Here is a 27,384-nt window from a genome sequence, read left to right as displayed (position 1 = left end):
TCATACAATTCTAACCATATTTCTCACAATACAAACATTCACAAATTAAGGGGGCGCAGCCCCTTACAACGGTGTGAACCGTAGGGCGCGATGAATCACCTAGTATATATAGTATACATTTAGAATATCTGCTATAATACAGGAGCCAAGTATAATATACAGGTGCGATGTATAATCTAGGGGGTGGTTATCAGCTATAGCATACATGTTCTGAGTATAATATACAGGGGCTATAATATAATATGGGTATGGGTGAAAACTGGACCAACACAAAACCTCCGGACATCAAACTCTGCATTTTGTAGCTTGTAGCCTCCGGTCCGGGGGGGGTCCTGTCCGGGGGGGCTGCCTGTCACACCTGTCACCAGGTAGAGGAGGGGGAGTAGAATAAAGCCTCCCTGTATGGTCCGGGTATGTAGCAAAAACCGGACGGTCCGGACCAGCCGGGGAGGCTGTAATCTCCCCTCCCCCATGTCCCTGGTGATAGCTATCACAGGGACCCCCCTGGACAAGACACCCCTGGACAGGACACCCCCTGGACCGGACCCTACAAGCTCCGGACTGCAGATTTTGATGTCCTGTCCGGCAGTCCGGGGTTTAGTCCGGTCCGGTTTTTACATAGTCCCATATAATATACTGTACAGCATGTGAGTATAATATACAGGGGGTATAATATAATATACTGTACAGCATATGAGTATAATATACAGGGGGTATAATATAATATAATGTACAGCATGTGAGTATAATATACAGGGGGTATAATATAATATAATGTACAGCATGTAAGTATAATATACAGGGGGTATAATATAATATAATGTACAGCATGTGAGTATAATATACAGGGCGTATAATATAATGTACAGCATGTGAGTATAATATACAGGGGGTATAATATAATATAATGTATAACATATGAGTATAATATACAGGGGGTATAATATAATGTACAGCATGTGAGTATAATATACAGGGGGTATAATATAATATACTGTACAGCATATGAGTATAATATACAGGGAGTATAATATAATATACTGTACAGCATATGAGTATAATATACAGGGGGTATAATATAATGTACAGCATATGAGTATAATATACAGAGGGTATAATATAATATAATGTGCAGCATGTAAGTATAATATACAGGGGGTATAATATAATGTACAGCATGTGAGTATAATATACAGGGGGTATAATATAATGTACAGCATATGAGTATAATATACAGGGGGTATAATATAATGTACAGCATATGAGTATAATATACAGGGGGTATAATATAATGTACAGCATATTAGTATAATAGACAGGGGGTATAATATAATATACTGTACAGCATGTGAGTATAATATACAGGGGGTATAATATAATGTACAGCATGTGAGTATAATATACAGGGGGTATAATATACTGTACAGCATATGAGTATAATATACAGGGGGTATAATATAATGTACAGCATGTGGGTATAATATAATGTAGAGCATGTGAGTATAATATACAGGGGGTATAATATACTGTACAGCATATGAGTATAATATACAGGGGGTATAATATACTGTACAGCATATGAGTATAATATACAGGGGGTATAATATAATATAATGTACAGCATATGAGTATAATATACAGGATGTGAGTATAATATACAGGGGGTATAATATAATATAATGTACAGCATATGAGTATAATATACAGGGGGTATAATATACTGTACAGCATATGAGTATAATATACAGGGGGTATAATATACTGTACAGCATATGAGTATAATATACAGGGGGTATAATATACTGTACAGCATATGAGTATAATATACAGGGGGTATAATATACTGTACAGCATATGAGTATAATATACAGGGGGTATAATATAATATAATGTACAGCATATGAGTATAATATACAGGATGTGAGTATAATATACAGGGGGTATAATATAATATAATGTACAGCATATGAGTATAATATATAGGATGTGAGTATAATATACAGGGGGTATAATATAATATAATGTACAGCATATGAGTATAATATATAGGATGTGAGTATAATATACAGGGGGTATAATATAATATAATGTACAGCATGTGAGTATAATAGAGGCAGTTTATGCTCTCTCACCTCCGGCATCAGCTGTCACACTGCAGACACTTCCGCATCATAGAGAGCAGGGAGCCGGGGTAAGAGGGGACTCAGGGAGAACCATAGAGCGTCCGGGGAAGTCACAGCGGCACCTGCAGGCGGGAGGTGGCACTACATGAAATAAGATGATTAGAGACCCCAGAACATGGGAACATGCTGTGTCCTTTATCCCACTAGTGAACAACACAAGAGCACAGATATTAGTGAGAAATAATATAATGTAATGTAATGTACCCTGTTGATAGTGCAAACACCATTTACTGCTCCAGACTGGCAGGGCATGCTGATACTTGTAGTTCCACAACAGCTGGAGATTACACAGGAGTTACTGGCTGCAGAGGAGCACGCCGACACCCCCAGCTCCCTCGCTGCTCAGAAGGACTTTGCTCAGTAACAACACACGCAGATGTACTGGGTCGGTTAGTTTCCAGTTTGCTACAGAACCGATCCTTCAACTTTGCTCCGCGCAAAATATAATGGTGGCAATAACATTGTGCACAATGCTGCGACGCGTGCTCCGGAGCGGTAATCAGCCATAACTCCACCAGAATACCGTGGTATAGTTTGGTCATCTCTGTCCAACATTGGGCATGATTCAGCTTTGTTAGCGAAACAAAAACAAAAAACACACGCAACTGGCCAGAACCATGCTGCGCTGCAGGTGGGGGAGATGTAACATCTGCATAGAGAGTTAGATTGGGAGGGGGGATGGGGGGCGGTCAAACTGAAATCTAACTTGCAGTGTCAAAATAAAGCTGTGTAACATCTGTGGGCTACATGAAGAAGCAGCCAGTATTTACCCTTCAATCGCCGGCGACCGGGGGAGATGGTAGCCGGGCCCTATACAATGCTGTCTTCCCCGACAGCATTGAGCAGGGTTTCTCGGCAGAACGAGCCCGACTTCAGAAGCAGTCAGGCTCGTTCTGCCGAGAACGAGCGGGAAGTGACCAGCTGCAGCTCGCCTCTTCCCGGCCGCAGCTCGCCTCTTCCTGGCCGCAACTTGCGGCCACACCCCCTTCTCGTCCCACTGCAGACGGGACATTGAATCCCGCCTGCATGTTCTCAGTCGAGCTTGAATACCCCCCCTAATATTTCATCGGGTTGAAAATGGAATGAAAACAAAATTAAAGAAAACGTCCTATAAAGATTATTATTTCAAGGTAAGCTGTCAATAGCTGCAACATGGGAAGGGATTCGGCATGAAAAGCCGGCGGTCGGGATCCCGGCGTTCAAAATCCTGACGCCGGAATCCCGAACACCGAAATCCCGACAAGGGATTGCCCCCCCCTAATTTATTCTCCCTCCGAGGGTGTCGTGGACACCCACGGGGGGAGAAAGTGTCGGGATTCCGGCGTCAGGATTTTGAACGCCGGGATTTAAACTGCATCCCATGGGAAGTCTGTCATCCCGCCTGGTTGAGATATGGGCCCTAATGGTGCCCACACATGGTAAGATGTGTGCTAGGTGCGATTTGAGCCTTTACAATGTCTGCTAAGTGATTTACTCTGTACACAGGGTGTGATCTGAACCACATGCGATTTGTCTACGCTACAATAGTCAAATATAGGGTGCAAGCGATCTAGGAGCGATGCGACTTTATCTTAAATGATCAAATTGCACGCACCATAATTCAGATCTGATCGCAGGACAAATTTGTCCTCAAAATGGGCAAAATCATGCTGCACTGCAGATGGGGCAGATGTAACAGATGCAGAGAGCGTTAGATTCGGGTGGGGTGTGTTAAAACTGAAAATTAAATTGCAGTGTAAGAATAAAGCAGCCAGTATTTACCCTGCACAGAAACAAAATAACTCACCCAAATGTAACTTTGCATGTTACATCTGCCCCACTTGCAATCAGATCTGAATTAGGCCCATGAATTAAGAGACCAGAGTAACATTTGTTTAGCCATTTGCAGTCATTTCTATCAATAGCACTGGCGGCGAGTTCTTAAATCTTCTATGTAAGGAGTCCGCCACCATTAATACGCTTTGCTCACCTGGTGCATGCAACATATTGGGCGAGATTCTCTATCACAGAAATGCGGTAAAAACCCTGTTATCAGGGTTTTTACCGCATTTCTGTATTCTCTAACCTCCCTCCGCAGTGTCACCGCTGCGGAGGGAATCGCCAGCAAAAGCTGGCGGTTCCCTGCAGAAGCCTATGGGCTTCTTACCGCAGCGGTGTGTGAGGGATCCCAGCATGCCCTGCGGCCGGCGCGTCAGTCTGCGTATGCGCAGACGGACTCCCGGGTCATAGACCCGGAAGTCCAGCAACGGCGCCGCATCGCAAGGGACAGCTCTTATCGCAAGAGCTGTCCCTTGGTTAATGACCGCATATTTTAGAGAATATGCGGTCATTAGAAATGCGATGCCGGGCGAAGAGGGCTGCGGATTTTAGAGAATCCCACCCATTGTCTGTACAGCAAGGTCCTTGTACGTCTAATCAGATAGGGACATGGATTTCTGGCTACAGATAACAAGAGACCAGTGAGCCTGACATCTGACAGGTGAATTCGGTGGCACCAGACGTTACTGCGCCGCCAGCTGCGCACATTACTGTATAGTACGCCTCTATGGGAAAGATGTGCACAGTGGTTGTTGGTCTGTCTTCAAGAGTTCCAACAGAATTCTGGGTACTTGTGTATCATCACAGCGCCCGATTTCATGTGAATCGCATGCGATTTAGTGGCCGATTTGAATGCAATTTGCGGCCGACTAGATCCGCGATGCGATTTGCATGCTATTCCATCCTAGCAGCCCCCACTATCCGTCAGCCCGAAGCGTGGCGAGCAGACGCGGTACGCGTCCTCCTGACCTGTTCATACCTCCACTATCCACGTGGATCTCATTTTATAAAGTGTGGTGAGCGCAGCGAGCCAACGACCCCTAAGCGTGGCACGCCCCACGAGGCGACGCAGAAAACGATCCCAAAGCGTGGCGAGCCCCGCGAGGGGACACTAATTACTTCACGTGTATTCCGCGTCCGCTCGCCACGCTTCGGGATCATTTTAAGCATACGCTCGCCACACTTTATAAAATCAACTCCACGCCGACGTGGATAGTGGGGGTATGAACAGGTCGGGAGGACGCGTACCGCGTCCCCTCGCGGGGCTCGCCATGCTTCGGGCTGACTTGGATAGTGGGGGTGTACTAGGATGGAATACCATGCAAATCGGTCATGAAATCGCAGCAAAACGGCCGCTAATCGCATGTGATATCGCATACGATTTGCATGCGATTTCGCGGACGCCGTGATAATACACAAGTACCGAATTCTGCACCAACCTTCCAGACTTAAATGTACCCAGATACAGTATAACTCAGACAGGGACTCGTTGTTTAGCAGAGTTTGCCCAATCTCTGTGTATTCTGGAAATGAAAGATTACAGAGTACTTGTGTACTAGCACGGCGCCCATCGCATCGCAGACCATATCGCATGCGATGCGATATCGGGCGATGTTCTACAATGCCATACAATGCGATGGGATGCGATTATAAATAGTATAAGCACCCTAACGGGTGCTTACAATGCTTAAATGCACCCCCACGCCACCCCCCAAGTATAACCATGAACCCGCAGCGAGCCCATGAGGGGCGGCGGTACGCATCCTACGACCTTTTCATACACCCACTATCCACGAAGGGCTTCCCTGGTAATGTAGGATTGCCAGCACCTGTGAGGAGCTAGGTAACTGATAAGAAATGTGTCACCACAGGTGCTGGCAATCCTACATTACCAGGGAAGCCCAGGAGCAGAGCATTGTGTCCTCCTGGAGAGGAGCATGCTGGCAGGTCTGGATAATGTAGGATTGGCAGCACCTGTGGGGAGCTAGGTAACTGATAAGAAAGGTGTCACCTCAGGTGCTGGCAATCCTACATTACCAGGAAAGCCCAGGAACAGAGCATTGTGTCCTCCTGGAGAGGGGCATGCTGGGAGGTATGGATAATGTATGATTGCCAGCACCTGTGAGGAGCTAGGTAACTGATAAGAAAGGTGTCACCACAGGTGCTGGCAATCCTACATTACCAGGAAAGCCCAGGAGCAGAGCATTGTGTCCTCCTGGAGAGGAGCATGCTGGGAGGTATGGATAATGTATGATTGCCAGCACCTGTGGGGAGCTAGGTAACTGATAAGAAAGGTGTCACCACAGGTGCTGGCAATCCTAATTACCAGGGAAGCCCAGGAGCAGAGCACTGTGTCCTCCTGGAGAGGCGCATGCTGGGAGGTCTGGATAATGTAAGATTGCCAGCACCTGTGGGGAGCTAGGTAACTGATAAGAAAGGTGTCACCACAGGTGCTGGCAATCATACATTTCCAGGGAAGCCCAGGAGCAGATCATTGTGTCCTCCTGGTGAGGGGCATGCTGGGAGGTATGGATAATGTAGGATTGCCAGCACCTGTGGGGAGCTAGGTAACTGATAAGAAAGGTGTCACCACAGGTGCTGGCAATCCTACATTACCAGGGAAGCCCAGGAGCAGAGCACTGTGTCCTCCTGGAGAGGGGCATGCTGGGAGGTATGGATAATGTATGATTGCCAGCACCTGTGGGGAGCTAGGTAACTGATAAGAAAGGTGTCACCACAGGTGCTGGCAATCCTACATTACCAGGAAAGCCCAGGAGCAGAGCATTGTGTCCTCCTGGAGAGGAGCATGCTGGGAGGTATGGATAATGTATGATTGCCAGCACCTGTGGGGAGCTAGGTAACTGATAAGAAAGGTGTTACCACAGGTGCTGGCAATCCTAATTACCAGGGAAGCCCAGGAGCAGAACACTGTGTCCTCCTGGACAGGGGCAAACGCAGGATTTTCAGAAGGGGGTTTCCAGAGGGGCGGAGCAAAGCACGGAGATGGACACTTAGGTGACCCAGTATATGCTTTGATGTCCCGCGGGTGGTAGGGGGTATTATATCAACCGCTCAGCATGTAGGGCCTGGATCAGTAATTTCCACTAATTATCCTTTATTGCACAGATGGTGGGAGAAGGGGGCATTGGGCTGAATGAAGGGGTCCTGATACATAACTTCCGGGGTGGTAGAAGATGTTTAATACGCAGAGGAGGGGTGTATAGTGGAGTGGGCTTATTAATCATAATTTTCTGGTGGGAGGACAGCTTGCTTGATTGCAGATATCTCCAGTTCCCGGAAATAGATTTCTTAGATTTTAATGAAATTAAAAACTAGAGAATCCCACCTACCAAATGTTATTGGGGACTAGGGGAACAGAGTTCAGGAGGGAGAGCAATCTGCCAACGAGTATATAAAACTACATACCAGGTGTGTGGAGCTGGAGCAGTAACCAGCTGCTGGAAGGCTGATATTTATGGTTCTGGGAACAGTAGAGACAAGCTTCTAGAGTACTTCAAAGGGGGAGAGTCCCAGCTTTTGGAATATACCCTCGGATAAACTCTGTCAGACAGAACCTGAAATATCTGACTGGGAAGAGCAATTAAAAGGCTTGGATGGGAACCACTTCTTTGAAGTCAGATATCTCCAGTTGCCAAGGTCCGATTTAAAAAATTCTTGTACTCATGGAAAGAGGGGACCCTCAGCTTTCATCCTAGGGCCCTTAGACTCCTGGGGGGGGTTCTGGGTACTCAGAAACCCCCCCTGCGTGCGCTACTGCTGGAGAGGCACATGCTGGGAGGTCTGGATAATGTAGGATTGCCAGCACCTGTGGGGAGCTAGGTAACTGATAAGAAAGGTTTCACCACAGGTGATGGCAATCCTACACTACCAGGGAAATCCAGGAGCAGAGCATTGTGTCCTCATGGAGATGGGCATGCTGGGAGGTATGGATAATGTAGGATTGCCAGCACCTGTGGGGAGCTAGGTAACTTATAAGAAAGGTGTCACCACAGGTGCTGGTAATCATACATTACCAGGGAAGTCCAGGAGCAGAGCATTGTGTCCTCCTGGAGAGGGGCATGCTGGGAGGTATGGATAATGTATGATTGCCAGCACCTGTGGGGAGCTAGGTAACTGATAAGAAAGGTGTCACCACAGGTTCTGGCAATCCTACATTACCAGGGAAGCCCAGGAGCAGAGCACGGTGTCCTCCTGGAGAGGGGCATGCTGGGAGGTATGGATAATGTAGGATTGCCAGCACCTGTGGGGAGCTAGGTAACTGATAAGAAAGGTGTCACCACAGGTGCTGGCAATCATACATTACCAGGGAAGTCCAGGAACAGAGCACTGTGTCCTCCTGGAGAGGGGCATGCTGGGAGGTATGGATAATGTATGATTGCCAGCACCTGTGGGGAGCTAGGTAACTGATAAGAAAGGTGTCACCACAGGTGCTGGCAATCCTACATTACCAGGGAAGTCCAGGAACAGAGCATTGTGTCCTCCTGGAGAGGGGCATGCTGGGAGATATGGATAATGTATGATTGCCAGCACCTGTGGGGAGCTAGGTAACTGATAAGAAAGGTTTCACCACAGGTGATGGCAATCATACTTTACCAGGGAAGCCCAGGAACAGAGCATTGTGTCCTCCTGGAGAGGGGCATGCTGGGAGATATGGATAATGTATGATTGCCAGCACCTGTGGGGAGCTAGGTAACTGATAAGAAAGGTGTCACCACAGGTGCTGGCAATCCTACATTACCAGGGAAGCCCAGGAGCAGAACACTGTGTCCTCCTGGAGAGGCACATGCTGGGAGGTCTGGATAATGTAGGATTGCCAGCACCTGTGGGGAGCTAGGTAACTGATAAGAAAGGTGTCACCACAGGTGCTGGCAATCCTACATTACCAGGAAAGCCCAGGAGCAGAGCATTGTGTCATCCTGGAGAGGAGCATGCTGGGAGGTATGGATAATGTATGATTGCCAGCACCTGTGGGGAGCTAGGTAACTGATAAGAAAGGTGTTACCACAGGTGCTGGCAATCCTAATTACCAGGGAAGCCCAGGAGCAGAACACTGTGTCCTCCTGGACAGGGGCAAACGCAGGATTTTCAGAAGGGGGTTTCCAGAGGGGCGGAGCAAAGCACGGAGATGGACACTTAGGTGACCCAGTATATACTTTGATGTCCCGCGGGTGGTAGGGGGTATTATATCAACCGCTCAGCATGTAGGGCCTGGATCAGTAATTTCCACTAATTATCCTTTATTGCACAGATGGTGGGAGAAGGGGGCATTGGGCTGAATGAAGGGGTCCTGATACATAACTTCCGGGGTGGTAGAGGATGTTTAATACACAGAGGAGGGGTGTATAGTGGAGTGGGCTTATTAATCATAATTTTCTGGTGGGAGGACAGCTTGCTTGATTGCAGATATCTCCAGTTCCCGGAAATAGATTTCTTAGATTTTAATGAAATTAAAAACTAGAGAATCCCACCTACCAAATGTTATTGGGGACTAGGGGAACAGAGTTCAGGAGGGAGAGCAATCTGCCAACGAGTATATAAAACTACATACCAGGTGTGTGGAGCTGGAGCAGTAACCAGCTGCTGGAAGGCTGATATTTATGGTTCTGGGAACAGTAGAGACAAGCTTCTAGAGTACTTCAAAGGGGGAGAGTCCCAGCTTTTGGAATATACCCTCGGATAAACTCTGTCAGACAGAACCTGAAATATCTGACTGGGAAGAGCAATTAAAAGGCTTGGATGGGGACCACTTCTTTGAAGTCAGATATCTCCAGTTGCCAAGGTCCGATTTAAAAAATTCTTGTACTCATGGAAAGAGGGGACCCTCAGCTTTCATCATAGGGCCCTTAGACTCCAGGGGGGGTTTCTGGGTACTCAGAAACCCCCCCTGCGTGCGCTACTGCTGGAGAGGCACATGCTGGGAGGTCTGGATAATGTAGGATTGCCAGCACCTGTGGGGAGCTAGGTAACTGATAAGAAAGGTTTCACCACAGGTGATGGCAATCCTACACTACCAGGGAAATCCAGGAGCAGAGCATTGTGTCCTCATGGAGATGGGCATGCTGGGAGGTATGGATAATGTAGGATTGCCAGCACCTGTGGGGAGCTAGGTAACTTATAAGAAAGGTGTCACCACAGGTGCTGGTAATCATACATTACCAGGGAAGTCCAGGAGCAGAGCATTGTGTCCTCCTGGAGAGGGGCATGCTGGGAGGTATGGATAATGTATGATTGCCAGCACCTGTGGGGAGCTAGGTAACTGATAAGAAAGGTGTCACCACAGGTTCTGGCAATCCTACATTACCAGGGAAGCCCAGGAGCAGAGCACGGTGTCCTCCTGGAGAGGGGCATGCTGGGAGGTATGGATAATGTAGGATTGCCAGCACCTGTGGGGAGCTAGGTAACTGATAAGAAAGGTGTCACCACAGGTGCTGGCAATCATACATTACCAGGGAAGTCCAGGAACAGAGCACTGTGTCCTCCTGGAGAGGGGCATGCTGGGAGGTATGGATAATGTATGATTGCCAGCACCTGTGGGGAGCTAGGTAACTGATAAGAAAGGTGTCACCACAGGTGCTGGCAATCCTACATTACCAGGGAAGTCCAGGAACAGAGCATTGTGTCCTCCTGGAGAGGGGCATGCTGGGAGATATGGATAATGTATGATTGCCAGCACCTGTGGGGAGCTAGGTAACTGATAAGAAAGGTTTCACCACAGGTGATGGCAATCATACTTTACCAGGGAAGCCCAGGAACAGAGCATTGTGTCCTCCTGGAGAGGGGCATGCTGGGAGATATGGATAATGTATGATTGCCAGCACCTGTGGGGAGCTAGGTAACTGATAAGAAAGGTGTCACCACAGGTGCTGGCAATCCTACATTACCAGGGAAGCCCAGGAGCAGAACACTGTGTCCTCCTGGAGAGGCACATGCTGGGAGGTCTGGATAATGTAGGATTGCCAGCACCTGTGGGGAGCTAGGTAACTGATAAGAAAGGTGTCACCACAGGTGCTGGCAATCATACATTACCTGGGACGCCCAGGAACAGAGCATTGTGTCCTCCTGGAGAGGGGCATGCTGGGAGGTATGGATAATGTATGATTGCCAGCACCTGTGGGGAGCCAGGTAACTGATAAGAAAGGTGTCACTGGCTGCTTTATTCTTACACTGCCATTCAGATTTCAGTTTGAACACCCCCCCCCCCCACCCAAACATAACTCTCTTTGCACGTTACATCTGCCCCACCTGCAGATCAGCATGGTTTTGCCCATTATGGAAACAAATTTACCCTGTGATCAGGCCACATAATTCCCTCACAGTAATACCCCTTTCAGACAGAAAAATCCCAAAAACCCAGGTATTTCCCGGATACAAAAACCCGTGTACAACTAGGCAGCAAGGGGCTGACCCCCTTTCACACAGGAGCAAAAACCCGGGTATTTCCCGTGTCGACCCCTTTCACACAGAAGCCGGATTTTTCCTGCAAAACTCTGTGTGTCATAAGAAAAGGACAGTTTTAAAGGCACACAGAGATGAGATCATGAAAAGTGGGAGGTGTCTGCTCACTGCATTGCATTAAACATGGCTGACAAGTTGCAGAACCTGGAGGTCATGAGTGCTCTGTGTGTTTTGCTGCTTACAGAAAATCAGAGCATTATGCAGATGCTTACACTGTGCTACCTGGCACAGTGTTATGCCAGGAGGAGGAAGGCACAATTTTTGGTGGAGAGGGCTTCCACTCGACGCAGGTATTTGCACCGGAGGAGAGCCCTGATTTTGTCCAGTGTTACCTCTATCCTGAAGTCTACAAGTGCCTCAAACCGGTCGTTGTGGGCCAGAGACCGCAGGCATGGAGAAGCTTTCTGGGAGACTGTGGAAGCTTTTGCACCTGAGCAGTGGCTGGCACATTTCCGGATGTCACGAGCCACCTTCTACTACCTGCTGGAACTGGTCACCCCGGCACTTACAAGGGGATGCACCAATTATCGGAAAACCATTGAGCCCTGCAGGAGACTGGGGATTGTGTTGTGGTGGTACGCAACACCAGGGGAATACCGTACCATCTCATGTCTGTTTGGTGTGGGCATTTCTACGGTGTGTGTTCTAGTGCGGGAAGTGACACAGGCATTGTTGGAGAGCCTTTACAAGCGTTTCATCTGCTTACCACAAGGCGACCGACTGGATGAGACCATAACAGGTTTTCTGCGAAGAGGCTATCCGCAGTGTGCTGGAGCCATCGATGGGACACACATACCCATTATTGCACCCCCAGATAACCCAGCAGATTACCATAACCGTAAAGGTTGGCACTCCATCATCTTGCAGGCTGTGGTGGACCATAAGTATTGGTAAGTAGTACAGTATGCAGTATTTACATTAGTGATATGATTGGGCCGCACTGTATATTGTTAAACACAAATACATTTTCTGTTCAGTTTCACAGATGTCTACATTGGCTGGCCTGGTCGTGCTCATGACTCACGGGTACTTGCCAATTCGGACTTGTTCCAGATCGCGGAGGAGAAGAGAGGTGGCTGGTTGTTCCCTAGAGAGGTAACTTTGTCTATTTTTAAAAATGTGCTCTTTAACCACTACACTTGCCACCTATACAATTCTAATGTTTTTTTTTATACCGTTACAGTGGTCAAAGTTTGTATCCGGGGTGGAGATCCCAGTCCATATTATTGGAGATGCGGCATACCCTTTGAGGCGTTGGCTTATGAAGGGCTTCACGCAACATACCCCACTGTCTCCTGACCAAGTCCACTACACCCACACTCTGAGCTCGGCTCGAATGGTGGTGGAAAACGCCTTTGGAAGACTAAAGGGGCGATGGCGGTGTCTACTGAAGAGGAATGACATTGCCATTACCCTGGTTCCAGATGTGGTGGCAGCTTGCTGCATTCTGCACAATGTGTGTGAGCTACAGAAAGAGAACTTTTTACCTGAGTGGAATGTGGAGGACTATGACCTGGCTGATACCCCTGTCGAATCAGCAGGGTACGAGGGTGAGACAAGTTGTTCCACTGCTGAGGTTATCCGTAACACCCTCACTATTAACTTACAGAGTATGACACAGTAGATAGAAGGACACATTGGTTGGATGTTTGAAAGAACTTGTTTTATTTTTCACAAAATATGTTTTATGCTTGTTAGTTCACTTTTAAATATAAAATGTTTTCAAATATATCTTTAGTGGTCATAAATACCCTTTCAACACTGAAACAACATTGAACTATCGCAACACGAGGTAGAATAAGTATTAACATAGGTCTTCTATCAGTGGTGGGTGAATAGGTTGTGCTGCCATCCAAGCCGGTATTGTATAGGGGAGACACACACCAGTTTGACTGTCCAGCAGCCACACATTTTCATCCGGCACTGTATATATAGATAAACACTTGTATTTGCAATTTTTGGTACCTGTAAGGCACAGGTCTTCCACCTGTGGCCCTTCAGATGTTGTGGAACTACATGTCCCCGCATGCCCTGAGTTTTTTTGCCATCCTACTATAGGAAAAAATGTGGCAATGTATGGTGGGACATGTAGTTTCACAACATCTGGAGGGCCACAGGTTGAAGACCTGTGCTGTAGGGCAATTCGAAACACTCTGGCTCCTGCCGGGCAGTGAAAACCCGCACGGCCAGGAATCTGTGCCGCACACAGCAGTTTACAATGATGGGATCCGGCTGAAACCAGGCGGCCTGGGTGAATGGTCACATCTGTGCCCATTATTAACTACGGTGTGTGGCACGGCTTCCTGGCCGTGCGGGGTTTCGCCATCCGACAGGAGTCGGAGTGTGTGAAATAGCCCTTATTACACCCCCAAAAAAATATAAATATATAAATATAAGCCCCAAACAGGGAATTTTTTTATTGCCTTAAAGATAAAGAAGAAGGCATACTGTGTACACATTATAGATTATGTTCAGCCACATATCTAGAGTATACTCTATTTGTACACATTTAAATAAAAAAAAAGTTTGAGAACTTTGATTCAGCTCCAAACTGAAGAACCAAATGAGCTTTTTTGAGGCTCATAAACTAAAGAACCATAATACTCTACTGTGTACATCAAAATGGAACACAGCATTTAACGGGCCTTGTAAGTGCCACTTTTTAAGCAAGAAAAATTGAACGAGCCCAGAAAAAAGAGAAAAAGAACAACCATATAGCAACATTACTACAAATGCCTGTAGGCAGTGCTGATTACAGTGCTAACAGGAGTGTTATGATTACTGGCATTCACTGAATCATCAGCATAATTTTTCACATTGCCATATTGCCTACTATATCCTGTGCCATTGACAGTATCATGCACTGTCTCCTGTGGACTGGTATTGGCATGTGGCCTACTTGGCTGTGTGGCATGTGAAAAATTATTGCCCATGTTTTCAGTATAACTACGCCCTTGGCCCTGCACAGTAGTTTGGCTTGAATTTGAAGGCATAAATGTATGGCCTCTGTGTGGAGGATTACAATAATCACCCTCAGCGTACGGACTACACAGCTTGTAAGGGTGCGGATTCTGTAATGTAGACACCATATTGGTAAGGAAGGTCATCTGTGCATCTCGATTTTCACGCGCTATGCGTTCGTGCAGACCCACCAACTGTGTGAGAAAGGAATCTTGCAACTGTCTCTCGTTGTCAAAGAAGCGCTGCAGTCGGGCATCCTCTTGAGTTTGAAATTCAAGATCGGACTCTCGGAGATGATCTACCAGGATTCTTGACATTGAGCGCGTAGCAAGCTCCATCTTTGACGTTTTTTTCTTCCTTGCAGGTACATCAAATACTAAAAATAAAGGAAAAATCATTACAATCCAATAGCGGCATGCCAGTGTGTATATATACAGTATATATAGATAGATATAGATAGAGAGAGAGAGACTACTACTACTACTACTGGTTCCCACGTGTGCTGTAGTAGTGGGTGCGGGGTTGTTACCTGTGTTACAGTGGGACTACAGGTCCCAGCAAGCCTGCAACACATGCTGATACTTGGGAGAACCACAGGTACCAGCATGTGGGGCATTAAAGGCCTGCTGATACCTATAGCCCCCTGTACATCTATTAAAATAGATACACAAACAATACTTGAAAAACTTACTGTTACGACGCAACGTTGGGGTCTCAGTCTGTGCAGGAGTGGGTGTCCCAGATGGAGTAATGGTGCTGGCTCCACTGTCCTCAACCTCAGCCTCTAATGGATCAATTGTGTCCTCCATGGCAGCAATAGGATCAGGGATGCTGTTGTCTATGCTGTCTTCCAACTCCATTATAGGTGGGCAAGATGGGCTGCATTCTGGAGTTATGCTCCGTGATGAAGCTGCACTGGATGATGATATGGCAACAGGGTTCACCAGGGCAGAATTGCCAAAGACCTCGTTACATTGGTCGAAGTAAACCCATTCCATCCTCCCAGCACCACTTTTCCTCCTGTTGTTGTCACAAACTTTGTTGTAGTACCTGCGCAGAGCTTTTAGTTTGTTGACCACCTGCTGCTGGGTACGCACAATGCCCCTTGAAGTGAGGACCTTGGCAATATTGGTGTAGACTACAGTGTCCTTCACTGTGCCAGTAATCTGTTTTCGGATTTCTTCCTCCCCTCTGACACTGAGCAGCTCACGGATCTCCTCATCTTTCCAGTGTGCCATGGCCATTTACTGCTGCGCTGCACGCCTCTGCCACGTGCGCTCAGCCAATCAGGGAACCTGTAAAGATCAGCCAATCACGCAGCGCCATGCTGCACAGCCAATCAGCATGATTTTTCAATAGTCGGGAGAAAAACACGGGTCGGACCCTTTCACACAGCCGCAAACACGTGTCTGACACGGGAAAAACCCAGGTAAATACCTGGGTCGAAGTCCCGGAACTTTAGACCCGTGTTGACCCTTTCAGACAGAAGAAAAACCCGTGTCGACACGGCAAGAGCAGGGAAATTACCGGGTCTTTTTTTCTGTCTGAAAGGGGTATAATTCATAATACTAGGGTATCCCAAACTCAGGGGTAGATGTATGAAGCAGTGATAAGGGAGAAGTGATACAGTGCCTGGTACTTTATCACCAGCCAATCAGCTCCTGACTGTTTAGTAACAGGCTGGGTTTAAAAAGCAACAGTCAGGAGCTGATTGGCTGGTGATAAAGTACCAGGCAATTTATCACTTATCCTCCCTTATCACTGCTTCATACATCTACCCTCAGTCCTGAGGGCACCCGTCCAAGTTGTAAGGCTACCCATAATATTATAGTCACACTGACGAGGTCCTCATTAAGGAACCTGCGCTTGTGCATGGATGTCCCTAAATCATGGACTATTAGGAACCCTTGAGGGCGGAGTTTGGGAACCGCCATATTATACGATTCATAATAACCAGGAACTCAGACATAAAAGTTATTTCTTACAACAAAATGACTTGTTTATTAAACTGGACATAGAAAAATGTGGAACGTAGCTGCTGGGATTATTATTCACATGTGTAAAGTTCTGCGACTCGGTCACATTGTCCTACTAGTTTATCAGATGAATCCTTAGTTTTGCAGTTTATATCATCTAGAACCATTCCCATCCGTCCTGTGCTAGGTTACGGGCAAGGAACTGGAGCCACCAGAAGTCAGCTCCAGCAAACGCCGTATAACGCAGGCGTTACACTGATCCGTGGTCTCCCACCAGCGCTGAGACCTCCTGCAGGTGCTCCCGCACCACCTGGTCCAGCACGGTGTACACGTCCTTACAGGCCTTACTGGCTGCGTCCATCACCCGCTCCAGGTGATCTTCGTGCAGCCGCGAGTTCATTTCCAGCAGCGCTATCTGGTCCGACTTTGGTAACAGCGCCAGTGCCAGCTGGGGTCCACCGGCCGCCTCCTCCACATAGCTTAAGTCTGCCAGCGGCGTGTCCTCGATGAAGCCGGCGGAGGCGGCGCAGACATAGTCCCGCATGGGGATTCCGGCGTCGATCACCGCCAGTGTGGCTGCGTTGACACAGGTGCAGTAATTACCGCCATCGGCTTGTAGGATCTGCGGAGGACAGAGGGCATTTAGATCACACACACCAAGGTAAAACATGCACATGCGCTCCCTACCGGCACATACACACAATGACCTCCAATTAGGGTGACCAACTCATACCTTTAATCCGGGACACATTAATTACACAGGTTCTGTGGCAGTTTAAAACCAGGTGAAATGGAGTATTGAGGTGTGGCAGTTTAAAACCAGGTGAAAGCCAGCCACAGAACCTGTGTAATTAATGTGTCCCGGATTAAAGGGATGAGTTGGTCACCCTACCTCCAATGGCAGTCGTTAACCAGGAGTGATCTGGCTTCCCATGGTTACATGTATAGCTATATACTCTGTAATGCAGCGAGATCTGGCTCCTGCTGAGGCTGCACATTCCTATACACTGATAGACTCACAGGTACATTGTATCCCTGCTCCATCAGGGGAGACCCAGCAGAATGGACACACCCACAATGCTCACCTGCACGTAGATGTCTATCTGAGAGCGTGGGTACAGCTGAGTAAGGATGGCAGCCTCAAACGTCTGCTTCAGGTGCAGGGTCATCTCGCTGGATTTTCGATCTCCGTGCGGTCGCCGTTTCCTTTCTCCCGTGCTGAAAGTCGCCATGCTGTACTGGCAGTTCACCACCGCGCGGTCATGGAGGGTCTTACTGCGAGACCCCCGAATCTGAACAGGGGAAACATGAAATGCCACTTAGACAAGAACAGTAGCGCTAACGTGCACATATACCTTCCCCGACATTCACATGCCCCACCTCACACACAGAGCCCCTCCCCTTGCTCATTTAGAACCTCCCCCTTCACTAACACACGGACAGGCGCCTCCCTCACTAAGAAACACACATGGACAGGCCCCTCCCCCTCACTAACACACATGGTCAAGCCCCCTCCCCCTCCCCCTCACTAACACACATGGACAAGCCCCCTCAGCCCTCACTAATGTACATAACCACCCCCTCACTAACAAACACATGGACAAGTCCATTCACTAATGCACATGACACACCCCTCCCCCTCACTAACACACATGAGCAGGCCCCTCCCCCTCACTAACACATGGACAAGCCCCCTCACTAACACACACACACGGACAGGCCCCCTCACTAACACACACATGGACAGGCCCATCCTCCCTCACTAACACACATGGACAAGCCCCCAAACTAACACACACATAGACAGGTCCCCTCACTAACACACACATAGACAGAACTCCTCAATAATGCACATTACACACCCCTCCCCCCTCAGTAACACACATGGACAAGCCCCCTCAGTAACACACACACACACACATATGGACAGGCTCCTCCCCTTCAATAACGCACATGGCCGGGCCCCTCCCCTTCACTAACACACACACCCACCCACATATGGACAGCCCCCCTTCCCCCCGGCGCCCTCACCTCATGCGGCCCGTACACCACCGCCAGCGCCTTGGTGTTCCCCTGCTCTATGTAGGCCGATCCGTCCGCCTGAGCGAACACCCCCATCCGGGCCTGGATCTTCCGCAGCTCCCAGGCCTTCCTGCCATCCACCCTGTAGCCCTGGTCCGACAGCAGCTCCAGCCCCGCCATCTCCCAACGTGCGAGGAACAGCTAGCAAGACTACAACTCCCGGCGGCCACCGCCCGACGTCACTTCCTGTATCCCCGCCCGCCCACAGCAGTAGGTGGGAGTGAGGTGAGATACTGCCGCTCGGACACACGGGGGCGCTGCGGTGACACGTCATTATCCTGATTAACCCCTCACAGTCCATGTAAAAGTTTACAGACCCTACATAATATTTATGCGAGTCCATACATGCTGGACGTAGTCTCCCAGTGTGTATGGACCATAAATGTATCACTTATATATAAATAAAATAATGCTATTGCAGATACTCCCCTCACCCACAGAAGAGTTCCTGTAGCAGGTGGTACTGCTGCCTATGATAGGGGTGAGAAGACACAGTGCATGACTGCTTGCTGCATATGGGAGGGCTGTGACCCCCATACATTAATTATAAATATTTTACCTACATGCTCATTGCCAGGGTTTTACATGCTCAGAATCAGCTTTATTGGCCAGGTATACTTGGAATTTGTTTTCGGTAGGGCTATTTTTGTGCAGGCTTCAGCAGGAACTGAGGCCCTTATTCTAGTTCACTCTTTCTGACAAAATATTTCTTAGATGGACAAAACCATGTGCACTGCAGGTGAGGCAGGTGTTACTTGTGCAGAGATAATTAGATTTGGGTGGGGTTTTACACCTGCCTCACCTGCAGTGCACATGGTTTTGTCCATCTAAAATATTTTGTCAGAGTGAACTAGAATAAGTGCCTCAGCATACCCCCCAACTTTGTAGCTGCAGAAATAGGGACACTCGCGTGGCGAAGCCGCGCGGCCGTCCAAAAAGGGGGCGCGGCTAATGCAAATGAGCCGCGTCCCCGTTTTCGGCCGGGAATAGACGCTGTGCTCCTGCGCACAGCGTCTATTCCGTTAAATTGGGGGGGGCTCCCAACTCCCCCCCCCCCCCCCCCCCCGCAGCGGAACACCTCCGGCCGCGGGTGGGACAGCCGGACAGGACCCGGTAATCGGGACTGTCCCGCTGAAATCGTGAGTGTTGGGAGGTATGCCTCAGTTCCTGCTGGAGCCTGATGAAAAATAGCCCTGCTTTTTGGTTTGCTGTGCAGCAGCCAGGTGGGTAACAAGTAAACGGCATACAGTATAAACAATAAACAATATAAACAGGTGGGGGAACATGTACAGTCATACAGAAAGTTAGATTATGTGCAAAGGGTTACGGCGCGACTAGACAGTGAGGTGTTCATGTGTCAACAGGTGAACCGCTTGAGGAAAGAAACTTTTTAGGCTTCTGGTGGACCTGGTGGGAATAGCCCTCTAGCGTCTGCCTGATGGCAGCAGGTTAAACAAGCCATGGCCAGGATGTAGTTGGTCCTTGACTATCCTCGTTGCCCGCTGTTTTGCTCTGGACAGGTCCTGGACAGAGGGAAGGTCTGTCCCGATTATCTTCTCCGCAGTTCTGACTACCTTTTGGAGTCTGCATTTGTCTCTCTCGCTGGCGGAGCCGTACCAGACCAGTATTGAGGAGCACAGTACAGACTCCACAATTGCGGAGTAGAAGAGGAGCAGAAGCTTCTGTGGGATGTTGAACTTCCTCCGTTGCCTAAAAGGAAGACTTCCTAGACAACTGTATTCAAATATCTCAGATTGTCCGTGACATGAGTTCATACCTCCCAACTTTTGACCTGAGCAAATAGGGACACTCGCACGGCGAAGCCGCGCGTGCGCCCGAAAAGGGGGCGGGGTGTATGCAAATGAGGGAGCGGCTTATGCTAATTAGCAGCGACCTCATTTTCATACGAGAATAGACGCTGTGCGCATGCGCACGTCGTCTATTCTACTAGATTGGGGGGTCTCCCAACTGCCACCCCCCTGCAGCGGGACAATGCCTGCCGCGGGTGGGACAGCGGGACAGGACCCGAAAATCGGGACTGTCCCTCTAAAATCGTGACAGTTGGGAGGTATGTGAGTTGATGTAGTGTCCCCTGTGTGACAGCGCTGGCTGTATCCCATGCACAGTAGCTAGCCCTGCATACATGTGCTACTGTACACTCCTCAGTTTATCAATGACTGCAGGGCAGGACTTGCCTTCTGCTCCAGCCAATCACAAGTGGCTGCTCTCCTCTGCTTGCTTATAATTGGCTGCCTGGGAGGAGTGTCTATAAACCTGGGCTGTGAAGCTCTTTAACTCTTCCAGTGCAGAGAGAAGAAGAATTTCACTGGTGGCTGCATGGTGAGTCTGTGTGCGGAAGAGGAGTACAGGCTGGGGATACACTGTACGGTCTGTGTGCGGGAGAGGGGTGCAGGCTGGGGATACACTGTACGGTCTGTGTGGGGGAGAGGAGTGCAGGCTGGGGATATACTGTACGGTCTGTGTGCAGGAGAGGAGTACAGGCTGGGGATATACTGTACGTTCTGTGTGCGGGAGAGGAATACAGGCTGGGAATACACTGTACGGTCTGTGTACGGGAGAGGAGTACAGGCTGGGGATACACTGTACGGTCTGTGTGCGGGAGAGGAGTACAGGCTGGGGATATACTGTACGGTCTGTGTGTGGGAGAGGAGTACATGCTGGGGATACACTGTACGGTATGTGTGCGGGAGAGGAGTACAGGCTGGGGATATACTGTACGGTCTGTGTGCGGGAGAGGAGTGCAGGCTGGGGATATACTGTACGGTCTGTGTGCAGGAGAGGAGTACAGGCTGGGGATACACTGTACGGTCTGTGTGCGGGAGAGGGGTGCAGGCTGGGAATATACTGTACGGTCTGTGTGCGGGAGATGAGTACAGGCTGGGGATATACTGTACGGTCTGTGTGCGGGAAAGGAGTACAGGCTGGGATACACTGTACGGTCTGTGTGCGGAAGAGGAGTACAGGCTGGGGATACACTGTACGGTCTGTGTGCGGGAGAGGGGTGCAGGCTGGGGATATACTGTACGGTCTGTGTGCAGGAGAGGAGTACAGGCTGGGGATATACTGTACGGTCTGTGTGCGGGAGAGGAGTACAGGCTGGGGATACACTGTACGGTCTGTGTGCGGGAGAGGGGTGCAGGCTGGGAATATACTGTACGGTCTGTGTGCGGGAGATGAGTACAGGCTGGGGATATACTGTACGGTCTGTGTGCGGGAGAGGAGTACAGGCTGGGGATATACTGTACGGTCTGTGTGCGGGAGAGGAGTGCAGGCTGGGGATATACTGTACGGTCTGTGTGCGGGAGAGGAGTGCAGGCTGGGGATATACTGTACGGTCTGTGTGCGGGAGAGGAGTACAGGCTGGGGATATACTGTACGGTCTGTGTGCAGGAGAGGAGTACAGGCTGGGGATATACTGTATGGTCTGTGTGCGGGAGAGGAGTGCAGGCTGGGGATATACTATATGCTCTGTGTGCGGGAGAGGAGTGCAGGCTGGGGATACACTGTACGGTCTGTGTGCGGGAGAGGAGTGCAGGCTGGGGATATACTGTACGGTCTGTGTGCGGGAGAGGAGTGCAGGCTGTGGATATACTGTACGGTCTGTGTGCGGGAGAGGAGTGCAGGCTGTGGATATACTGTACGGTCTGTGTGCGGGAGAGGAGTGCAGGCTGGGGATATACTGTACGGTCTGTGCGGGAGAGGAGTACAGGCTGGGGATACACTGTACGGTCTGTGTGCGGGAGAGGAGTACAGGCTAGGGATATACAGTACGGTCTGTCTGCGGGAGAGGAGTACGGCCGGAGATATACTGTATGGTCTGTGTGCGGGAGAGGAGTACAGGCTGGGGATATACTGTACGGTCTGTGTGCGGGAGAGGAGTACAGGCTGGGGATATACTGTACGGTCTGTGTGCGGGAGAGGAGTGCAGGCTGTGGATACACTGTACGGTCTGTGCGGGAGAGGAGTACAGGCTGGGGATATACTGTACGGTCTGTGTGCGGGAGAGGAGTACAGGCTGGGGATACACTGTATGGTCTGTGTGCGGGAGAGGAGTGCAGGCTGGGGATATACTGTACGGTCTGTGTGCGGGAGAGGAGTACAGGCTGGGGATATACTGTACGGTCTGTGTGCGGGAGAGGAGTGCAGGCTGGGGATATACTGTACGGTCTGTGTGCGGGAGAGGAGTACAGGCTGGGGATACACTGTACGGTCTGTGTGCGGGAGAGGAGTACAGGCTGGGGATATACTGTACGGTCTGTGTGCGGGAGAGGAGTGCAGGCTGGGGATATACTGTACGGTCTGTGTGCGGGAGAGGAGTGCAGGCTGGGGATATACTGTACGGTCTGTGTGCGGGAGAGGAGTACAGGCTGGGGATATACTGTACGGTCTGTGTGCGGGTGTGCGGGAGAGGAGTACAGGCTGGGGATATACTGTACGGTCTGTGTGCGGGAGAGGAGTATAGGCTAGGGATATACTGTAGGGTCTGTGTGCGGGAGAGGAGTACAGGCTGGGGATATACTGTACGGTCTGTGTGCGGGAGAGGAGTACAGGCTGGGGATATACTGTACGGTCTGTGTGCGGGAGAGGAGTGCAGGCTGGGGATATACTGTACGGTCTGTGTGCGGGAGAGGAGTACAGGCTGGGGATATACTGTACGGTCTGTGTGCGGGAGAGGAGTGCAGGCTGGGGATATACTGTACGGTCTGTGTGCGGGAGAGGAGTGCAGGCTGGGGATACACTGTACGGTCTGTGTGCGGGAGAGGAGTGCAGGCTGGGGATACACTGTACGGTCTGTGTGCGGGAGAGGAGTGCAGGCTGGGGATATACTGTACGGTCTGTGTGCGGGAGAGGAGTACAGGCTGGGGATATACTGTACAGTCTGTGTGCAGGAGAGGAGTACAGGCTGGGGATACACTGTACGGTCTGTGTGCGGGAGAGGAGTGCAGGCTGGGGATATACTGTACGGTCTGTGTGCGGGAGAGGAGTACAGGCTGGGGATATACTGTACGGTCTGTGTGCGGGTGTGCGGGAGAGGAGTACAGGCTGGGGATATACTGTACGGTCTGTGTGCGGGAGAGGAGTATAGGCTAGGGATATACTGTAGGGTCTGTGTGCGGGAGAGGAGTACAGGCTGGGGATATACTGTACGGTCTGTGTGCGGGAGAGGAGTACAGGCTGGGGATATACTGTATGGTCTGTGTGCGGGAGAGGAGTACAGGCTGGGGATATACTGTGTGGTCTGTGTGTGGGAGAGGAGTACAGGCTGGGGATACACTGTACGGTCTGTGTGCGGGAGAGGAGTACAGGCTGGGGATACACTGTATGGTCTGTGTGTGGGAGAGGAGTACAGGCTGGGGTTATACTGTATGGTCTGTGTGTGGGAGAGGAGTACAGGCTGGGGTTATACTGTACGGTCTGTGTGCGGGAGAGGAGTACAGGCTGGGGATATACTGTACGGTCTGTGTGCGGGAGAGGAGTACAGGCTGGGTATATACTGTACGGTCTGTGTGCGGGAGAGGAGTACAGGCTGGGGATACACTGTACGGTCTGTGTGCGGGAGAGGAGTACAGGCTGGGTATATACTGTACGGTCTGTGTGCGGGAGAGGAGTGCAGGCTGGGGATATACTGTACGGTCTGTGTGCGGGAGAGGAGTACAGGCTGGGGATATACTGTACGGTCTGTGTGCGGGTGTGCGGGAGAGGAGTACAGGCTGGGGATATACTGTACGGTCTGTGTGCGGGAGAGGAGTACAGGCTAGGGATATACTGTAGGGTCTGTGTGCGGGAGAGGAGTACAGGCTGGGGATATACTGTACGGTCTGTGTGCGGGAGAGGAATACAGGCTGGGGATATACTGTACGGTCTGTGTGCGGGAGAGGAGTACAGGCTGGGGATATACTGTGTGGTCTGTGTGTGGGAGAGGAGTGCAGGCTGGGGATATACTGTACGGTCCGTGTGCGGGAGAGGAGTACAGGCTGGGGATACACTGTACGGTCTGTGTGCGGGAGAGGAGTACAGGCTGGGGATACACTGTACGGTCTGTGTGCGGGAGAGGAGTGCAGGCTGGGGATACACTGTACGGTCTGTGTGCGGGAGAGGAGTGCAGGCTGGGGATACACTGTGTGGTCTGTGTGTGGGAGAGGAGTACAGGCTGGGGATATACTGTATGGTCTGTGTGCGGGAGAGGAGTACAGGCTGGGGATATACTGTACGGTCTGTGTGCAGGAGAGGAGTACAGGCTGGGGATATACTGTACGGTCTGTGTGCGGGAGAGGAGTGCAGGCTGGGGATATACTGTACGGTCTGTGTGCAGGAGAGGAGTACAGGCTGGGGATATACTGTACGGTCTGTGTGCGGGAGAGGAGTACAGGCTGGGGATACACTGTACGGTCTGTGTGCGGGAGAGGGGTGCAGGCTGGGAATATACTGTACGGTCTGTGTGCGGGAGATGAGTACAGGCTGGGGATATACTGTACGGTCTGTGTGCGGGAGAGGAGTACAGGCTGGGGATATACTGTACGGTCTGTGTGCGGGAGAGGAGTACACGCTGGGGATACACTGTATGGTCTGTGCCCGGGAGAGAAGTACAGGCTGGGGATATACTGTACGCGGTCTGTGTGCGGGAGAGGAGTACAGGCTGGGGATACACTGTACGGTCTGTGTGCGGGAGAGGAGTACAGGCTGGGGTTATACTGTATGGTCTGTGTGCGGGAGAGGAGTACAGGCTGGGGATATACTGTACGGTCTGTGTGCGGGAGAGGAGTGCAGGCTGGGGATATACTGTACGGTCTGTGTGCGGGAGAGGAGTACAGGCTGGGGATATACTGTACGGTCTGTGTGCGGGAGAGGAGTGCAGGCTGTGGATACACTGTACGGTCTGTGTGCGGGAGAGGAGTGCAGGCTGGGGATATACTGTACGGTCTGTGTGCGGGAGAGGAGTACAGGCTGGGGATATACTGTACGGTCTGTGTGTGGGAGAGGAGTACAGGCTGGGGATATACTGTACGGTCTGTGTGCGGGAGAGGGGTGCAGGCTGGGGATACACTGTACGGTCTGTGTGCAGGAGAGGAGTACAGGCTGGGGATATACTGTACGGTCTGTGTGTGGGAGAGGAGTGCAGGCTGGGGATATACTGTACGGTCTGTGTGCGGGAGAGGAGTACAGGCTGGGGATACACTGTACGGTCGGTGTGCGGGAGAGGAGTACAGGCTGGTGATATACTGTACGGTCTGTGTGCAGGAGAGGGGTGCAGGCTGGGGATATACTGTACTGTCTGTGTGCTGGAGAGGAGTGCAGGCTGGGGATACACTGTATGGTCTGTGTGCTGGAGAGGAGTACAGGCTGGGGATATACTGTACGGTCTGTGTGCGGGAGAGGAGTACAGGCTGGGGATATACTGTACGGTCTGTGTGCGGGAGAGGAGTACAGGCTGGGGATATACTGTACGGTCTGTGTGCGGGAGAGGAGTGCAGGCTGGGGATATACTGTACGGTCTGTGTGCGGGAGAGGAGTGCAGGCTGGGGATATACTGTACGGTCTGTGTGCGGGAGAGGAGTACAGGCTGGGGATATACTGTACGGTCTGTGTGCAGGAGAGGAGTACAGGCTGGGGATATACTGTATGGTCTGTGTGCGGGAGAGGAGTGCAGGCTGGGGATATACTATATGCTCTGTGTGCGGGAGAGGAGTGCAGGCTGGGGATACACTGTACGGTCTGTGTGCGGGAGAGGAGTGCAGGCTGGGGATATACTGTACGGTCTGTGTGCGGGAGAGGAGTGCAGGCTGTGGATATACTGTACGGTCTGTGTGTAGGAGAGGAGTGCAGGCTGTGGATATACTGTACGGTCTGTGTGCGGGAGAGGAGTGCAGGCTGGGGATATACTGTACGGTCTGTGCGGGAGAGGAGTACAGGCTGGGGATACACTGTACGGTCTGTGTGCGGGAGAGGAGTACAGGCTGGGGATATACAGTACGGTCTGTCTGCAGGAGAGGAGTACGGCCGGAGATATACTGTATGGTCTGTGTGCGGGAGAGGAGTACAGGCTGGGGATATACTGTACGGTCTGTGTGCGGGAGAGGAGTGCAGGCTGTGGATACACTGTACGGTCTGTGCGGGAGAGGAGTACAGGCTGGGGATACACTGTATGGTCTGTGTGCGGGAGAGGAGTACAGGCTGGGGATATACTGTACGGTCTGTGTGCGGGAGAGGAGTACAGGCTGGGGATATACTGTACGGTCTGTGTGCGGGAGAGGAGTACAGGCTGGGGATACACTGTATGGTCTGTGTGCGGGAGAGGAGTGCAGGCTGGGGATATACTGTACGGTCTGTGTGCAGGAGTGGAGTGCAGGCTGGGGATATACTGTACGGTCTGTGTGCGGGAGAGGAGTACAGGCTGGGGATATACTGTACGGTCTGTGTGCGGGAGAGGAGTGCAGGCTGGGGATATACTGTACGGTCTGTGTGCGGGAGAGGAGTACAGGCTGGGGTTATACTGTATGGTCTGTGTGTGGGAGAGGAGTACAGGCTGGGGTTATACTGTACGGTCTGTGTGCGGGAGAGGAGTACAGGCTGGGGATATACTGTACGGTCTGTGTGCGGGAGAGGAGTACAGGCTGGGGATACACTGTACGGTCTGTGTGCGGGAGAGGAGTACAGGCTGGGGATACACTGTACGGTCTGTGTGCGGGAGAGGAGTACAGGCTGGGTATATACTGTACGGTCTGTGTGCGGGAGAGGAGTGCAGGCTGGGGATATACTGTACGGTCTGTGTGCGGGAGAGGAGTACAGGCTGGGGATATACTGTACGGTCTGTGTGCGGGTGTGCGGGAGAGGAGTACAGGCTGGGGATATACTGTACGGTCTGTGTG

At 50.5% G+C, this 27,384-nt stretch overlaps 4 protein-coding genes across 5 annotated transcripts in view; 1 reads left to right on the top strand and 3 right to left on the bottom strand.

Annotated features, from left to right (window-relative positions):
- Positions 1 to 2,244, bottom strand: part of GPAA1 (glycosylphosphatidylinositol anchor attachment 1) — a 28,096-nt gene extending 25,852 nt beyond the window's left edge. Inside the window, exon 1 of the mRNA XM_083144942.1 lies at positions 2,133 to 2,244. Within this exon, the coding sequence (XP_083001068.1) occupies positions 2,133 to 2,141 (9 nt within the window). The 5' untranslated portion in view covers positions 2,142 to 2,244. The remainder of the gene's footprint in view (positions 1 to 2,132) is intronic.
- Positions 2,245 to 11,356: 9,112 nt separating this feature from the next.
- On the bottom strand, positions 11,357 to 16,104 carry LOC146005606 (uncharacterized). Its single transcript, XM_083144941.1, has 2 exons — positions 15,130 to 16,104; positions 11,357 to 14,814 (listed from the first exon to the last, which is right to left on the bottom strand). Exons 1-2 carry the CDS (start codon positions 15,680 to 15,682, stop codon positions 14,204 to 14,206), a joined length of 1,164 nt encoding a protein of 387 aa, XP_083001067.1. The 5' UTR covers positions 15,683 to 16,104; the 3' UTR covers positions 11,357 to 14,203.
- A 308-nt stretch (positions 16,105 to 16,412) lies between these two features.
- On the bottom strand, positions 16,413 to 18,699 carry EXOSC4 (exosome component 4). The gene is made up of 3 exons (XM_083144940.1): positions 18,446 to 18,699; positions 17,500 to 17,706; positions 16,413 to 17,036 (listed from the first exon to the last, which is right to left on the bottom strand). The coding sequence occupies exons 1-3, from the start codon at positions 18,614 to 18,616 to the stop codon at positions 16,665 to 16,667; spliced, it is 750 nt and encodes a 249-aa protein (XP_083001066.1). The 5' UTR covers positions 18,617 to 18,699; the 3' UTR covers positions 16,413 to 16,664.
- OPLAH (5-oxoprolinase, ATP-hydrolysing) overlaps positions 18,408 to 27,384 on the top strand; it is a 71,057-nt gene continuing 62,080 nt past the window's right edge. The window contains exon 1 of one of the 2 annotated variants that reach the window (XM_083144936.1): positions 18,408 to 18,721. The gene's annotated coding sequence lies outside the window, so the exon portion shown is untranslated. Of the gene's footprint in view, positions 18,722 to 20,755; positions 20,837 to 27,384 lie in introns of those variants that run through there. The other variant, XM_083144939.1, reaches the window with a different exon arrangement.

This window comes from Crinia signifera, chromosome 5 (genome assembly GCF_055691185.1).
Source record: "Crinia signifera chromosome 5, ASM5569118v1, whole genome shotgun sequence".
Classification (NCBI taxonomy): Eukaryota; Metazoa; Chordata; class Amphibia; order Anura; family Myobatrachidae; genus Crinia; species Crinia signifera.
Note: the sequence above shows the minus strand (reverse complement) of the source record. Positions and strands in the feature narration are given on the sequence as shown.

Excerpts from the sequence above, each read along its gene's own strand:
- LOC146005606 (XM_083144941.1), bottom strand. The coding sequence starts at position 15,682 with ATGGCCATGGCACACTGGAAAGATGAGGAGATCCGTGAGCTGCTCAGT. Across the intron at positions 14,815-15,129 it reads CCCAACGTTGCGTCGTAACA|TATTTGATGTACCTGCAAGG; the intron begins GTAAGTTTTTCA and ends CTTTATTTTTAG.
- EXOSC4 (XM_083144940.1), bottom strand. The coding sequence starts at position 18,616 with ATGGCGGGGCTGGAGCTGCTGTCGGACCAGGGCTACAGGGTGGATGGC. Across the intron at positions 17,707-18,445 it reads TGGTGTACGGGCCGCATGAG|ATTCGGGGGTCTCGCAGTAA; the intron begins GTGAGGGCGCCG and ends TCCCCTGTTCAG. Across the intron at positions 17,037-17,499 it reads AGATAGACATCTACGTGCAG|ATCCTACAAGCCGATGGCGG; the intron begins GTGAGCATTGTG and ends TGTCCTCCGCAG.